Source organism: Neopelma chrysocephalum, unplaced genomic scaffold, assembly GCF_003984885.1.
Source record: "Neopelma chrysocephalum unplaced genomic scaffold, ASM398488v2 Primary Assembly neopelma1_74, whole genome shotgun sequence".
In the NCBI taxonomy this organism is placed as follows: Eukaryota; Metazoa; Chordata; class Aves; order Passeriformes; family Pipridae; genus Neopelma; species Neopelma chrysocephalum.
The window spans coordinates 6,474,679-6,490,304 of record NW_020897735.1 but is presented as its reverse complement, the minus strand read 5'-3'; the positions used below and the strand labels follow the sequence as shown (position 1 = coordinate 6,490,304).

Genomic DNA, 15,626 nt, shown 5'->3' with positions numbered 1-15,626 from the left:
CGTTCCTAACTAGCAGGGAGGGATGCACTCTTGAAACGTTTTGCAAATAGATGATGAAATGTATCCTTTCTCCTTAGAAAGCCGCAAGGAAATTCACATTCTCCCACGAAATGTTTATATATTTTGGCCAAAGCTGTGTATCTTTTGCTGTCAAACATCTCTAAGTAGGGCCAGGTGCAACAATATTTGTGAACATTTCAGGGGCCAGTTCCTGCCACTTTGCCTGTGTGGGCACCACGTCCCTGTGCAAGCCCTCCTGGCTCAGTGACCTGTGTTTCATGGTGGGATGCGAGTTGTCTCCATGGTGGCCACCACTGACTCCACACTGGCCACTCCCCCACAGCCCTGCTTTTGGGGAACTCATCCAGCACCTACCAGGGCTGGGCGCTGCTCTGGGTGGTTCTGACTGCTTACACAAGTCCCCTTTGCACTGTTCCCTGTGCTGCTTTGAAAGGGTGTTTAGTTAATAGGATTATAAAGCTTTCCTGTCGTTAGGCAACGGAAATCAATGGTGGGCCCCCGGGAATGAGCTTCATCCGATTTGCAGCACAGTCACCACAGGGCTGTGCGGGGTGTGCGGCCAGAGACGGCTCTGGGGCTGGGGGGGGATGTGCTGCCCACTGTGCTGAGTGCCAGGCTGGGGGGGCCTCCTGAAAATAAAGAAAAAAAGGATATAAAGCTGTTGGACAGCATCCAAAGAAGAGCCATGGAAATGGTAAAGGGGCCGTACGAGGAACAGCTGAGGTCGCTTGGTTTTTGACTGGAGAAAAAGAGACTGAATTTGGGGGGATCTTGGTGGCTTGGCCTGAAAGCTGAGAGCAGGGACTGCTCTGCAGTGCCTGAGGGGCTTCGCTCTCCCCTCTGCTATGAGAAAGCATCTGGAAAGAGCAGGTTGGTGGGATGGGCTCGTTAATCTGTGCGGCAGCAAAGCGAGCTCACAACTGCCATCCCCAAAATGCAGCAGGCTCCCAGCCCCCTCCGTGGTGGGCTGCACAGGGGCCAGGCCTGGGAAAGCTGAGATCCAGCCTCAGCCCCCAGGAGGTCAGGGAAGGGCCTCTGTGCTCTCTGGACTGTGTCCAGCAGAACTGACAGCCTTGGGGTCTGCTCAGTCCCACCACGCCTTGTCCTTCCCCTCCTCACCCTCCCTCAGGGGATTCCAGTCTGGAATGCCTCTCCCTCTCTGATCCAGGGCCGTGCCTCTTGGGAGAGCTCTGCACAAGGCATTGACTCCCCCTGCAGCTGAGGGAGCAACGTGGAACCCTTTGCTGTTGGAATGGGAGAGTGGGGAGCAGCTGGATGGGAGCCCTGAAGGAAACTTCCAGGAAAATCAACCTGCTTCAGGAATCTGGCCATGCAACAAGTGTTTCCCATGTCCTTGGCTATCACAGCCTGGTGCAGAGGGGACTGCCCACGGTGGAGACTTCTTTAAACCCCCTAGCCTGCAAAACAGGCGTGAAGAGGGAGGATTGGGAGAGCCTTTGGCTCAGGGTGTAGGGCTGGAAACCTCCAGGCTGCCAGAGCTGTGTCTGTTATCTCTCTGTCCCGCAGTTTGTTGTCTGCCAAGTGACACGGAGCAGTGGTGTGGATCTGCAGATAACCTCTGGGCCGTGTGTAATGCAGGCTGAAGCCTGTGTGAGGAGCTGAGACGGTTTTAAACAGCACAATGAGAGCAGGCTCCGAGGGCGGGGAGATTGGAACCTCCTCTTTTGGGTTTGTTTAAGCTTCAGCTTCAGCTAAGCCCTGGAAAATATGCTGAAGGGAACAGCCCTGCCCAGAGCTGGAGGCTTGGCCAAGTAGGTGAATTAGTGGATGCTCCATCTCTGGTGAACGCTCCAGACAGTGTGTTGTGCTTTCCACCGTGTCTGTGTGGCCCTGGTTGTCTGCAGACATGTGCCCAGAGAGATGCCCAGGCCTTGCTGCCAGTCTGGCCTCGCCACAGACAGGCTGCTGCTCTGGCCTGTTGGCAGGTGGAATAAATCCCTGCAGGAAAAGTGCAATTGGTAACAGCAGGGATTGTCATGGCTTGCTAATACCCTCAGCTCTCCATTCCCCCCGGCATCTTTCTCTTCTCCAGCAAAGATGTTTGCAGTGGGAAGCACCTGGTCGTGCTGCTGAGCTGGCGTGGGGACAACTGTGCCCTGTGCTGTGCCCTGTGCTGTGCCCACCTGGGTCCCAGCAGGGTGGCTGCGCTGCCAGGGCACTGTTTGGAGCTGCCCTAGAGGGGACAGGCTGTGCTGATGTTTGGGAGCTTATTCTTGGCCCCAGTCTTTCTTAAATCTTCCTGTGCTGCGGGTTCCCCTGACAGGCAGGTGTTTTGGGAGACGATGGGACTTTCCCTCAGGTTTGGAGCTGGCAGGGAACAGCGATGGCCATGTGGGAGTTTGTGGCAGCCTCCCACACCTGTGCAGCCCCAGCTCCAAAGCCTGCTGTGTCTGCCCAGGTTGGGAAGTGGGGCATCTAGGCATGAGTACAGTCATCCCAGCAATACATGTAGAAAACACGTGTGGGCCCTGTGCCAGGGGTTTCCTGGCGTTAGTGCCATGCCAGGGTCTCTCCAGCAGCACAGTGTGGCCCACGTGGGGTGGAGAGGCCATGGAGGTGTCATTAAAAGGGCTTAACCTAGTGGGAAATGGATTTGGGGTGAACCAAGAAGGGGGTGGTGGGAGCAGCTGTGGACTCCAGGGAGTTATGTGGTGCCTGTTTTCCTTATTTCCTTCTTCCCTCCTGCAGAGTGGTGGAATGGGGGGCAGGAGGGAGCGGGGAGCCACTCAGGGTCAGGGGGTCCTTCCTCTACCCCGTCTGATGGAATGGCCATGTCGTGGTGGAATGGCAGGTCCCCTCCTAGGGCAGCTCTGCCCACCCGTGGTCCCCTGGGGGCTGCAGCAGTGCTGTCCCCAGCCCGGGCTCTGTCCCCACCTCCCGGGGGAGGGCGGTTACAGAAACTCAATCAACTGTTGCCATGACAGCCCCGAGCACGGCTCCCTCCCGATCCGTACCCACCCTGACAGCTCCGTATCACCAGCTCCCGTGGGACTGATCTCAACAGGATAAAGCGTTTTCGGCAAGGGACGAGGCAGCGGGATTGCAGGCAGCACATCCCTTTTATCCTGCCAACGCAGGAATACAGTGCTGGGAGCAGAAAGGAGGCATGTGGGTACCTGATGGTCCCTTTCCTAGAGGGGAGAGGTGATCCTCATCTCCTTTGCAGCCCCACGAGCACCGCTGGTCCCCGTTGCTGCGGTGACAGTCTCCATGGAGACCAGCCCAGCACAGCCACATCCTGGGGACCACGGCAGGGGAGGCCATGGGGACATATCCCCATCCCCTCCCCACGGGAGACACGCTGGCTCCCAGGGTACACTCTCAGCCCCCAGGGGACCGTGAAAATTGAAATCCCTTAAGTGACAAATGTGTGGAGGAATCCCGAGAAAACTAATTGGTTTCCCCCCCACCCCTCCTTTAATGCTTGTTGGCTTTCACTCCGCACTGGTAATTGCTGCTCTGCACCTATTAAAAGGCCGTCTCATGCTTCACACGGGCTTGATTGTGAATTAATTTTGCATACGTATCTATTCTGGGAAGCATGAGAATTTATTCAGGATACTGAATGCCAGACGGGCTTTCCAGAGGCGTGAGGTGCAGCCTGGGCTGCGGCTGCTGCCGGGAGTGACTTGGAGGGAACGACAGCGGCTTCTTCGAGTAAATGCCTAAAAACAAGAGCACAGATTCAAATCAAATGGGATTTATTCTCACAGCTAGTTTGGGACAAGAGAAATGGATTTCAGATGGGATATACAGAAGCACACACGTGTGTAGATGCCAAAGGGCCTTTGATTTTCACTGAGAAATAAATAGCTATCCTGCCTGCTCATGGTTTCCTGGAAGTCCCACCAGGCATCCATCTCCATGTCTGTGCCTGTCCCTGCCTCTCTAAATCTACCTGTAGGCTTTCTGTAAATGCCAGATTTCTCCAGAGGCATGCTGTTGGGTTGGGATTTCCGTGGTTTTGAAACCAGGTTTCCTCTTTCTATTACTGAGAAATATCAAAGGGGAAGAGCTTTTGGGATTTTCCATTTGCCTTTTACTCTCATGCCACTTTCTTTCCTCTTTGCCTTTCTATCAGCTTCACACATTGAAAATAAACCAGCTGGTTTTCTGTCATTCCTCTCAAGTACAGCACTCTGGTTCAGGATGCCGTGATGTTTGGGCTTGTGGACAATACAGGGAGTTGCAATTTCCTTTTAAAAACAAACTGGCCATTGTTATTTCTAGGGAATTTCTTTAATTTTGTGGAAGCCTTTGATGCTTAACTGCATCAAGCACTAGAGTCAGCCTTCCTTAGCTGGGCCTTTGTGACTCACTTGGTGTAAGGAATGACCAGTGTGATAGGAGAGGTTAGTCCCAGTTCCTGGAATGTTCACAGCATGGCAGGAATGCTGGGTATCAAGATCCTCCTGTTTATGAGTTTGCCCCTGAAACCTGCATCCTGTGCTCAAAATGATGTGCTTGCAGGGTGGCAGAGGCTGTTTAGACCTTAAGGAATGGATGCACTTCCCAGTGCAGAAGTTGGTCTCTCCTTGGGACAGCAGTAGAGCAGTTGGGAGCAGGATGCATCCGGCACAGGAATTGCAGTGTATTTGCCCTGCAGTTGCTCTGTTCCTGCCAAGACTGTTACTGGAAAACAGTATTTTCCCAGTAATGGTTGCTAAGCAGTGAGGTCTCATGATGGGCTTCATCTGCTCAGCTGGAGCTGCAGGAACAATAAAAACTCCAGTGCAAAATGAAGTGGGGAAGCATCAGTGGCTGTGCTGGGGCTTCCCTGTGTGCCGGAGGTATGGAGACACCAGGGGGAGATTTCTCCTGCATCCCTTGCTGGGCTCCCCCACTCCTTGGGCTGGCACAGGCTGCCATGGGGCTCCAGAAGCTCCCTGTGCCTGTGGGGATGGCTCTCTGTTATCCATGTTATCCATGGTTAAGATGCTCGGCTGCTGTTGCCAGAGGATCCTGGGATCATAGCACGGTTTCCACTCGTGTCAGCCAGACTGGAGGAGCAGTAGGATGAGGCTGTCGTTTAAAGATCTGCGTAGGATCACCCTGTCTGGGCTGGTTTGATGTCAGGGGATTCTTTGCTTTGTGCTTCTGCTGCAGATTTCCTAATGGGAATTTGTTCAAAGCCACTTTGCCGGTTTGTGCTGAAGGACCGTTAACGTGACTGGGGCAGGTGTCTGGGGACGCTGGTGGGTGGACATGCACGAGCTGGCCCTGGGAGAGGAGGGGAAGGTTTCACACTATTTCTGGGACTGTGTAAATGCCCACAACATCTGGCTGGTTACCTTTGACCAGAGCATTCCATGCACAGCAGCTCCCATGTGCCATTCTTGTTGGTTTGAGCTGGTTCTCTGGAGCATCTGTTCTTTCGTCCAACCTCTTCTTCTGTTGTCCTGCCCAGCGTCTCTTCTTGGAGACACTACACTGGGAGGGACTCTACACTTGGAGTTTTGCTTTGCTTTTCAGTCTGCCTGTGTGATTTGTGACTTTCTCCAGAAGGATTGTCCCTCTGGCATCTTTCTGGCTGCCTGGTGGGAGGTCATTGGGCTCCAGGGACCAGCAGAGCAGACTGAGCCCCTTCCAGAAGTGTGTGCTCTGGGGTAGCAACCTCTCTGTCTATCCCTTGATGTTACCATGAAGTCCAGGGGAGCCCTGCAGACCTGGGCACCAGCAGATGATTGGACTCCTACACCTCCACACCACCTCTGCAGAGATTCCTGTTCCCATGGCACAGATTAACTGCTGAGCAGAATGATGAGTGGGTTCCTGGGAATGGTAGCCCTCGTAGACTCTGGCATTGGAGTGTAAAATCTGCGTCAGGATGTTGCTACAGCCAATTAGGCTCGTTGGAAGCTGCAATCCCAGCTGGCCAAGCCCAGTTTGTTACTGGAAAGCTGTTGTTGGAAAGCCAAGCTCTGCTGACCAATTGTTGCAGGCAGGTGAGTAACCTGAGCTGGGGCTGAAGCACAGGTTTGAATCACCTTTCCTGGAACCAGAGCTGTGGGTTCTGCCCGTGCTGGGGCCAGGTTTTGTTGCTGGTGACAGCACTGTGAAATGTGGGAATGCACATTGTATTGAGTCACCAAGGCATCGTGTACGGAGAGGGACAAAGACTGTCTGTGCCAGGGTGTTTCCTGGCCTTTGCCACTACCTCTCTGCCATGAAAAGAGTTGCCAAAATGCTGTCAGCCAGAAGCTGGGAGATGGCCCTGGATATTTTTCCTTGTCCACGTGCTGTGGCTGTGACCTCCCCTCTCTCCTCCCCTGCGAAGCCGTTCCTGGGGCCACTGCAGTGCTGCCCTGTTGTCCTTGCTGCTGCTCATCTCAGCCCCATGGTGGTTGAAAAATCTTGTCTAATTTCTAGTTAAAAATTTATGGTGTGTTTATCCCAATCTGGTCTTGTTCCAGGCTTGCCCATTAGTTCCCATTCCCGCAGCCTGGAAGGGCTGGTTTTCTCACCCTCGTGTTTCTCCCAGGAATGACAGTCTGGACCCCGCTGCAGTCCCACACTCTGCCCTGCTGTGCTGGGAAGGTGCCCAGCTCTGACTGTGGGCAGCACGAAGGGTCTGTGTGTGTGTGTGAGACCCCTCTAACCCCACTGTCTCGGCCAGCTCTGGCTCCTGCGGGAGTGAGTCAGCCCAGCGCTGGCCGGGCGGGCGCTGAGCGGGGCTGCCAAGCCCAGCTTACCTAATGCCGCAGGAATGCCTGGCTCAGCGGGGCTCCTCGGCTCTGCTCCCAAACCCCAGGCTGCTGCAAGCCGGGTTTGTGGCCTCAGGAAGCGTTTGGGTTTGGGAAAGCCGGGAAAGGGGAAAGAGCTGCACCTTCCCTGACGGTGCAAGAGACTCCCCAAAGTGGGACCCACTGCAGCCTGCAGTGGGAAACCACATAAAAATACCTGCCTGGAGCAGGGTCTGTTCGCCCTATTTGTGTCATCCCTGCAGGGCCCAGCACGAAGGGCAGATGGAAGGTCATAAACTCCTGTTTGAGGGCAATGGGTGCTTTTAATTGGCATTTTACAAACTCCTCCGTTGGGTGCACAGGTAGTCCCAGTGACTCCCCTCGCTGGGTGTGAATCGATGAACCCACCAAACTGCTTCTCTACTGCTGCCCTTCCCGGGGAGAGACACCCTGGGTGTTTCTCCCAGTCACTGAGCCCAGTCTCTGCAGCTGGTGAGGGTGAGGTGATGGCTCTCAGGCTTGGCTCTCTTGTTTGTGAGAGCAATAACATCTGTGTGATAGGTGTACGTAGGTGATACACGTGTTGCTCCATGTTGAGACCCTCATCCTACTTCTGCCATTGGTGCAAATTCTACAGGACAATGGTCTTCATAACAAACCTATCTCATTTTGTGCCATACTCCCTTTAGCAAAGCTCTGGTTTGGATTCTCAGGCTCTCTGGTGGGAAAGGCCACACTCACCTGGGCGAAACTTTCCATGCAGAATTGTCCTGCAAACAAAGCCATCACCAACACTCACTGTCTTTTAATGCCACTCTGCATTTTCAGTGCCATAAGGTTCCCAAGCACTCTCAGGGTGTGAATTATTTAAGCCTCACTCTGGTCCTTGGAGTACAAGAAGGCGTTGGGCTGAAACTGCCTCTGACAATGGAAAGCAGGAATGGGAAAAGAGAAGGAAAGAAAAGGGGAGGCTCCAGCTCTGGCCATTCATGCTCTCTGTCTCACACCCTCTCATCCTTCCAGCTCTGCTTGTTTGCCTGTCACAACAGCCAGAGGGAAATGCTGCAACTGCTGCAGACACAGTTTGATCATAATCAGAAATCAACAGCAGGCAGGACCTGTTGTGTCTCGTAGACAATGCGCGGGGTTTGCGAGTGCCACGCATGTAGATGAGGCTGGAAAACCCCACGCCAGCGCAAAGCAGCGGCCGGAGCCAGCGCCGGGGTTGCCCTGAAGGGAAGGAGAAGCTGGGGGAAGGCAGAGTGCCGCGGTGTGCCCGCAAAGGGCCGCTTCCCCAGGCTGGGGAGCATCGGCGGCCGCACACCCGCACGCACACAGGCGCACTCGCTCACACAGGCGCACACACAGCCTCCCGGTGCAGCTCCTCGCAGCTCTTTGATTCGCGAGGAAGGAAATAAGACCTCTTAGAGCGGCAGAAGCAGCAGCTGTTGGCAAGATGTGCTGACAAAAATCGGGCAGGGAGAGAGATCTCCAATCGCCTTCGCCGCCTGGGCTGGACCCGCTCCCTGGGAGAGGAGCGGGCGGAGGAGAGAGAGAAGAATGAGCAGCCCCTCCATCCCCGGGAAGATGGAGGCAAAACCTTTGTTCAACGTGCAGAAGGCTCTGGTGCAGCCTGTGCAGATGTGCATGTTGGATATCCCCCTGAGCGTGCAGGATGATGATGTAAGTAGAAGGCAACTGAGCCGCCAGCCCGTGCTCGGCTCCGGGGGCAGGGTGGGTGTGCAAGGGCAGAGAGGTGCTGTGACCCCACCCCGGCACTGTCCGGGGGTGGTGAACTTCTGGTGAAGTTAAAAGATGCCAAGAGCTGGCACCGCCTCCAGATGTGACTGTTTCCTCTCTGAAGTGGTGTGTTTTGGAGGCAGACTGTGGCACTTGCCAAATTCAGGGCACCAGAACGAAAGGAGGGGTTTGGGAGGGAGGGAAAGCCTTTCTGTATGGAATAAGACTCGTGTTGTAGCTCGATGCAAAAGGGAGTGTTTGCTGCGTGTCCTGGCTCTGCTGCCCTGGACTGTGGAATGATGGGTGTGAAAACCTGGGAGGCAGCAATCGGCTGCAGAGCTCAGCTCTGCCTCCACACACCTCGGTGGCTGCCCTGCCTGGTGTCACCGTCTCTGGGCATCGCTCCTGCCCTCTCTCTTTGCTGCAGCCAAGCTCAGGGTTTGGTCCACGATGCAAAAATTGGTGTTGGCTGCAGCACTGAGGCAGAGGTTTCCCGATGTGGGTCAGGGGATTCCTGCTGAGGGCTCCTCTTGTCACCTTAACCTGCCCCTCTCAGAAATACACCACGAATCCGTGTCGGGAAGGATAAAGCCACTGGAGAACCCAAAATAGGGGCAATGCTTTGCAGAGCTGGTGGGTGGTGAGTGGTCGGTGTCCCACCTGTGTAAGGGGTTTGGGTGTGATCCAGGTGCTGTTAAAATTTGAGGCAAAACTTCCTTTGATCTTGGAGCAGGGAAAGCCCATGCTCTTGCTGTGTGTGCTCGGGGTGTGTAGTGCCACTGCAGGAGCCTTAAATCTGGATTTTCTCGGTGGCCATCCATTGATCTGTCACAGTTACCGTTGCCTTCTCCTCAGCGTTATCTTTGTGCTTACAGGGGTGAAATGACAGCACAGAAACGAGCCCGCTGCCCGGGGAGGAGGGAGGTCTCTCCTGCAGGGCGGTGTGTTGGATCCCGGCAGGGGTGGGGAGCCCCAGCTCAGCCGCCTGCAAATGTCTCTGCAGGGACAGGGGACTGGCAGGGAGCCTCCTATATTTAGAAACACCCCGGGGGCTTTGCCAGGATCCATTGCTGCACTAAGGAGGATACCTGTGAGGGCCACTGCAGAGCGGGTGGGGTGTGGGCAGCGCAGGTACCTCCTGCAGCCTGTGCGGGAAGGAGGGAAGGCAGCCGGGCGCTGCCAGGTGGCTGGAGCACGGGATGAAGCGGGTGAACCAGTGGCTGGATGCTTTATTCTCCTTTAGCTTGATTTCTAAGCAGCAGATTTCTCAGGGCTTACTCCAGCCGATATCCGTTCCCGCTCAGCAGTGCAATCTGGTGCTGGATTTCCCTGCGGCCCCTGGTGCAGCGCGGGGGATCCTCAGGGTTTGCCCGACACAGGTGGAGGCTTCCCTGCTTCCCTCCCGGTGCTGGAGAACTGGGCATCATCTGGGACCAGGCACAGGGAATGCCCTGGCCTGGGTCACTTAGGGACCTCTGTGTGCTTAAGGTATTCCTGGATTTTTTGTAGAAAAGAAAAATAATTTTTAAGGGGGTTGTGCAATGTGTTAGTGCTGGTTGATTTGGGTTTTTTTTTTTTTTTTTTTTTTAATTTGGTGTGGTTGGGTTTTTAGCAATACCTACTAACCCTGTGGTGACTTCTGGGTGACAGCCAGTCCTGGGAGTCCTGTTACATTGAGACACCAGTTGGTATCTGGCACACTGAGGTGTCCCCAGCCCTCAGGTCATCACTGGGGCATTAGAGCAGGACAGAAAAGGTTAGTGCTTTCCTGTGGAAACTCGAACTGCCAGGAGGTCAGACTGGGAGTTGGTCTCCAACATCCCCATTTTCACATTTCCCAGCCATGGTCACCTCTCCCAGCTCTGGGTCCACTGGTGCTTTCACCACATGCCCTCTCCTGCCTTGGGCAGAGCAGGATGAGACCCCAGGGGCGAGCACTGGCTGGCAGCACTGGTGAGCAGGAGGTGGGTCAGGGACTGCTCTGCCTTTCCATGCTCACACACCACTGCTTTGAGGCTCCATTTTCCATTCCTGGAAAGCGGGGGCACAGCGGGTCCCACACCCCCGTGGAGCTGCCAGCTCCGTCTGCTGCGAAACACAGGCCGGTGGGGAAGTGCTGAGGGGAAATCCTGAGTGGCATTTCTGTCTGTGGGGTGATGGGGAAACTCTTCTTTCACAGCTGAAAGATTCCCTCAGCCAGGCAGGGTTTGGTGTCTCACACCCACCCCCGTGTGCAGGGCCCTGCTCATCTCCCTGCTGTCTCGTCCCCAGGCTGCGTGGGCAGGGGGGAGGGAGCCGTGCTGGCATTTCCCCCTCTATTTCAGGATTTTCAGGCTCATTAATTTTCTTTCTTCTTGGAGATTGTGCAAGCAGGTTGGGAAAAGTTTGGGGGCTGCATTTCCCGGGGCTCTTGTGCAGGATCCTGTCCATCAGCCTCCATCAGCAGTGGGACCATAGCTGTGGGAAGGCCTGGCTTGAGAACTGGGCTTTCCTAGTGCTGCACATTCATTCACTGAGCACACAGCTGACCCATCTCAGGCTGGATTCCCAGTGGAGCACGGCTTTGGTGTCAGAAAGGAGCAAGGGTGCCAGGCAAAGCCCAGGTTGGGACACCCCAAAAGACATGAGCCTCTGGCTCAAGCCTGTTCTCCCAGTACAGCAACTTTGTTGGGTCAACATCTCATATTCCTGTTATTCAGGAAAACTGCTCTGCCCCAACAGTGGACTGGGGCTTCTTTGGGGAATATTTCAGCAGCTGGCAGTGGAGCATTGGAGGTGATGGAGAGACACAGGGTGCTCATGCCCATGTTCAGTGGGTGCCCATCTGGAAGGGGGACGTATCCCTCAGGCTACTCCCAATGGTGCATGTCGGGCAGAGGACACATTGTTTCTGTGTCCCTCGCTGCCTTTCCAAGGGGCTGTCAATCCTCCCTTTCATAATTCAGCCACAGCAGTTGCAAAATGGCCCGAGCTGCCTCTCTTGCTATTACGGGGAGGGATTTCCAAAGGTTTGCTAATAAAAGAGCAACAGTTTCTATATCTGGGAGATGGGGAAATCAATGAACAGACTGTTGCAAGTGATATAACGGCTTCTTGTGGCATCTCAGACAGTTCCCCACTATGATGGAGCTTTATGGCACATTGTTTGTCAGCTTAATTGGCAATATCCACTCCCTGCCAGTGGGAGCCCGCAGGGCTGGGAGGGACCGATGTCCCGCAGTGGTGGGATGCTGCTGCTCAGTCCCAGTGCATCCCTCCTGCCTGGTGAGTTGGTTGCACATCCCAGGGCATCCCAGGCTGATTCCAAGCAGCTGACCCAGCCCTGTGTCATGATGAAAACCACTGGGAAATCCCCCCTTGTTGCAACGTCCAGCAAATGGCAGCACAGCCGTGGTCTCTCCCAGCACTGCTGTCTCCGAGTTGGACACTTAATGCAGCTCTACAGAGTGAGAAGAAAAGAGAAATGATCATGGGAAGATCTCAGTGTCCTGCTTGGGCACTTGCATCCTCCAGAGCCTGTCCTGGCGGTCTCCCCATCTTTGCCTCTGTCCTTTCCCCTCTGTGATGTCCCAAGAAGTGCAGTCGGTTTCACTTCAAAGTGGTTAGCAAATATTTTCCACTCCAGCGAGCTAATTAGTTAAATTACATTTCACATGCTAATTTATTCCTCTAATATTATTTTTTTTCCCAGCATATTGAAACACAGGAGAAGATAAAAGCTTGGTTTGACCTCAGAGCCAGGCTCGGAGGAGCTGGAGATGGGAACAAACGATTAGTTCCCAGGTTTGCTGTGGCACAGGCTTATTCCCTGCTGCATTTGAGACCTCGTTCGGTTGAGCTTTAAGTGTCTTAGCTGACTGCAGCCCAGGTATCCTGGGTGAAACGTTTTCCTCTGGCACACAGAAGAACTTCCAGATCAGCAGTAATGAGCTACTAATTTCCAGCTTCATTGTTCCTGTTTGCAGCACCGGTATCACCTTAGAGTGCTGCGTAAATAACTAATTAATCCTTGCGGGAGTGGGTGGGAATGGTGTTACTTCCCGTGCACCAAGGAGTGAAGGGCTGTGCTTGTTGAATCCCGAGGGATCCAGCTGGCACTCGAGGGTCGTGTCCCGCAGTGGGGATGGTCCATAGCACTGTGAAGGGGCTGGGAATGCACCTTCCTTGGGAAGCTTGGGAGGCTGAATCCCCGTGGATGGGAGGGAGGTGCTTCCTGCATGCTGGGCTGGGTCAGGGGGGCTCAGCTCCCCCCTGGGAGCTGCACGTGGGTCACAACTGCAGCGGTGCCCGTGGGCCATGGTGTGAGCTGGTGTCAAAGCCTCTTGTCCTGCTGTGGGACTGGGCTGGGGCAGAGCCACTCGCCATCTCCTGCAGCCCGGCTGGGAAGGCTTTAAATGGGAGTCAAGTGGCTTTAACTGGGAGTCAAGGGAGGCCAGGGAGTCGGTGCTGCTGTCAGTCCCAGGTTGAAGCCGTGTGCCAGCACTGGGGTGAAGTGACAGCTGCCAACGGCCCTGCCGTGAATCAAACTCAGTCGTATCAAAGGCTGTTTCTTTTCCACTGCCTGTGTAGGGTAGATGTTATCAAGAGGGAGGAGCTGAAAATGAGCACTAGGACAGTTTCCTGACCATGGCTGCAGTCAAAAACAACAAATCCCTCCATCCCTGCTCCTGGCCAAACTTTCCTTTCCCCTCCGGCGAATCGTCACTCAGTTTCTTTGGAGAAAACTAGAAACTATGGGAAAAGAATTCCAGGTAGAATTCTCATCTGTAAGGGCAGTAAGGGAGTAATTGGGTGTGATGCCTGAGCCTTTTCACTGGCTGAAAAGGGATGGGGGAAAGGGTCACTGGTTGCTGCTTTGTTTGGGTCACTGGTACTAAAGCATCTAGAGCCTTCACCTCTTCATGTGTCTGTGTTCATCTGAACAAACAAGTGAAGCACAGCCAGGGGAGTGCCAGGCCAGTAATATCAGGGTTACTGCAAATAAGCAGTTAGCAGGACAGTGTTGATGCAGTCATGCAGACGAGGGTTGCCAAAGTGGAATGAAAACCCAGACCTCTGGAGCCTTGGCCAGTGTCTGACGCAGCGCCCGGGGGTCCAGCCTGCCTTGGGGCTCATCCTGCCCGAGGGTTTGCCATCACAGCCCGAGCACTATCGCCTCTGAGACATCCTATTTGCAGATTTTGGGATGTGTGGTGTTCACCAGGCATCTGTGCCTGGCCCATGCACAGGCAGCAGATCAGGCTTGGCCACGCCAGTGGATCTCTGGTGGCTGCTTTGTGTGTGCCACAGCTCCCTGTCCTTTCCAACACTTTGCCAGTGCTCCACTGCCACAGGGGCTGGAATTGTCCGACCAACTCTTCCTGCTGCCCTGATGGAGTTATTGCTAATTAAAGCAATGCTAATTCTCCGTTTATTGCAAGTGCAGAAGGAGCCAACGTTTCCAGTAATTGTTCCATCGATCTACTTTGAATATCTTTTTATAAGTGGCCTGGCTGGAGCTGTGCTTGCTAGTGCTCACTGCAGAGAAAATGAGGTGAAATACCCAGTGCCACATCCCTGACTGGTGTACAGCAAGGTAAAGCCACCAATTTTGGTGGCATTACAGCCTATCTAGAGCTAAGAGCATGAACTGATGTTCAAGGTGACCTCCTAGAGCATTTCTCTGCTTCTTTGCTCCTCTGTCCCATCCTTCAACACCAACTTCTCTGTCTGAAGTTTGAGGGCAACGTGAGAATTTGCTCCTCTTGCAGGTTTTACTCTGTAGATGTGTATCTCCAGGAGGCAGAGGCTCTGCCTCTTGCACTTTCCCTTTCTCAAGTGAAATGGGATCTCCTCTCTGCGCGTTCAGCTTTCTCGCTCTCTGCTCTCACTTTCCATCCTGACGGTGCCACGGGGACCCTGGAACCCGGCAGAGCATTTCTCCTGGCTGCGGGCACTGCCGAGGCAGCTGCACAGTCAGTCCTGGTGCCCATGAGCTGCTGGCAGTAGTTGGCTCCATCCCCACACCCCGGGGGGTGGGCACCCCAACACGCGGCAGCTCGGGCGTGGAGCAGCTGCCTCCTGACAGTTTGATTCAATAAGGACCCGTCAGTGCAATTTGCTCTCATCTGTCTCTGTGCATCAGGGCCCAGGGCAGCGCCTGCAGGAGCAGCTGTTGCAGGAGTGTGCTGTGAGTGCTGCCAGTGCTGCCCGGTGCCCACGTGTGCTCAAATAAGGCAAATCCCGGTTACTGGCTGGTTTGGCACAGCACAGGCCATCCAAGACGAGGTGTTCAGTGCCTGCTTGGGGTCTTTGCCAGAGCACAGGGACAATTTGGCCCTGGCTCTCCTGCCCTCCCTAAGCAGAGGTAGTGAGTCAGTAGGCGTGGGTGTCTCCTGCCTGTGGCTCCATCCCTGCTCAGCACAGCCTCCCGTGCTACATCCAGCAGTGGGGGGCTGGACCAGGGACAAGGCTGTTATCAATACAGCCACTTGATTTGGAGTATGCCAGCTGCAAACACAGGAGGGATGAAGGTTTTGCCCCGTTCACAACCACAAATGTCACAGCAGAGCACGGGTGTAGCCCTGGGCATCTTCCATCCAGGGACTCCATCAGAGATGTCCCTATTTAATTACCCCATGTTCCAGCAGCCCAGAGCCCCAGGCTGTGCAGCAGCTGAAACAGCTGAGAGTGGCAGCACAGCAGCAGAGGTGTTCACATGCAGTGAAACGCCTCGGGCTGGACCCTGCCTGCCCTCAGATGTGGCTGCCACCGCAGAGGTGGGTGGCACCACTTCTTGCTGACACAAGCTGTGCCCTTGTGGTCCGTGCTGTTGCTGGAGCATCCTCCTGTCACACACAGTCGCTGCTCCTTGGCCAGCCCCGACGTGCCTCGGGGCTCTCGGCACCTCTCCAAAGCCAACACATGGCTCCAGCAGATCCCCTGCCCCTCGCAGCACGCCGGTGTCCCTGTGCATCAGAGAGCAATTTGCTTTTGTTTAAGCATTGCCAAGCACAGATGGGCACCGCTGCTGCATTCAGGTAGGGCTGGATTTAGCCGTGGGAGCTTCAAATAGTGCTAAGGAGCATCCCTGACAGGAGCCCCGTCCTGCAACAGCTCGGTTTGGTCACTGTGCTGGCTCTTACATGCTGCTTAGATGCAAATAGGATCTTTGGTTTCAGT

General features: G+C 54.7%; 1 protein-coding gene across 2 annotated transcripts in view; it reads left to right on the top strand.

The window, feature by feature from the left end:
* Positions 1–15,626, top strand: part of RALGDS (ral guanine nucleotide dissociation stimulator) — a 58,647-nt gene that overhangs the window by 7,052 nt on the left and 35,969 nt on the right. The window contains exon 1 of one of the 2 annotated variants that reach the window (XM_027687684.1): positions 8,298–8,408. The exons of the other annotated variant lie outside the window; for it this stretch is intronic. Coding sequence (XP_027543485.1) covers positions 8,313–8,408 — 96 coding nt within the window. The 5' untranslated portion in view covers positions 8,298–8,312. Of the gene's footprint in view, positions 1–8,297; positions 8,409–15,626 lie in introns of those variants that run through there. 2 annotated transcript variants of the gene reach the window in all.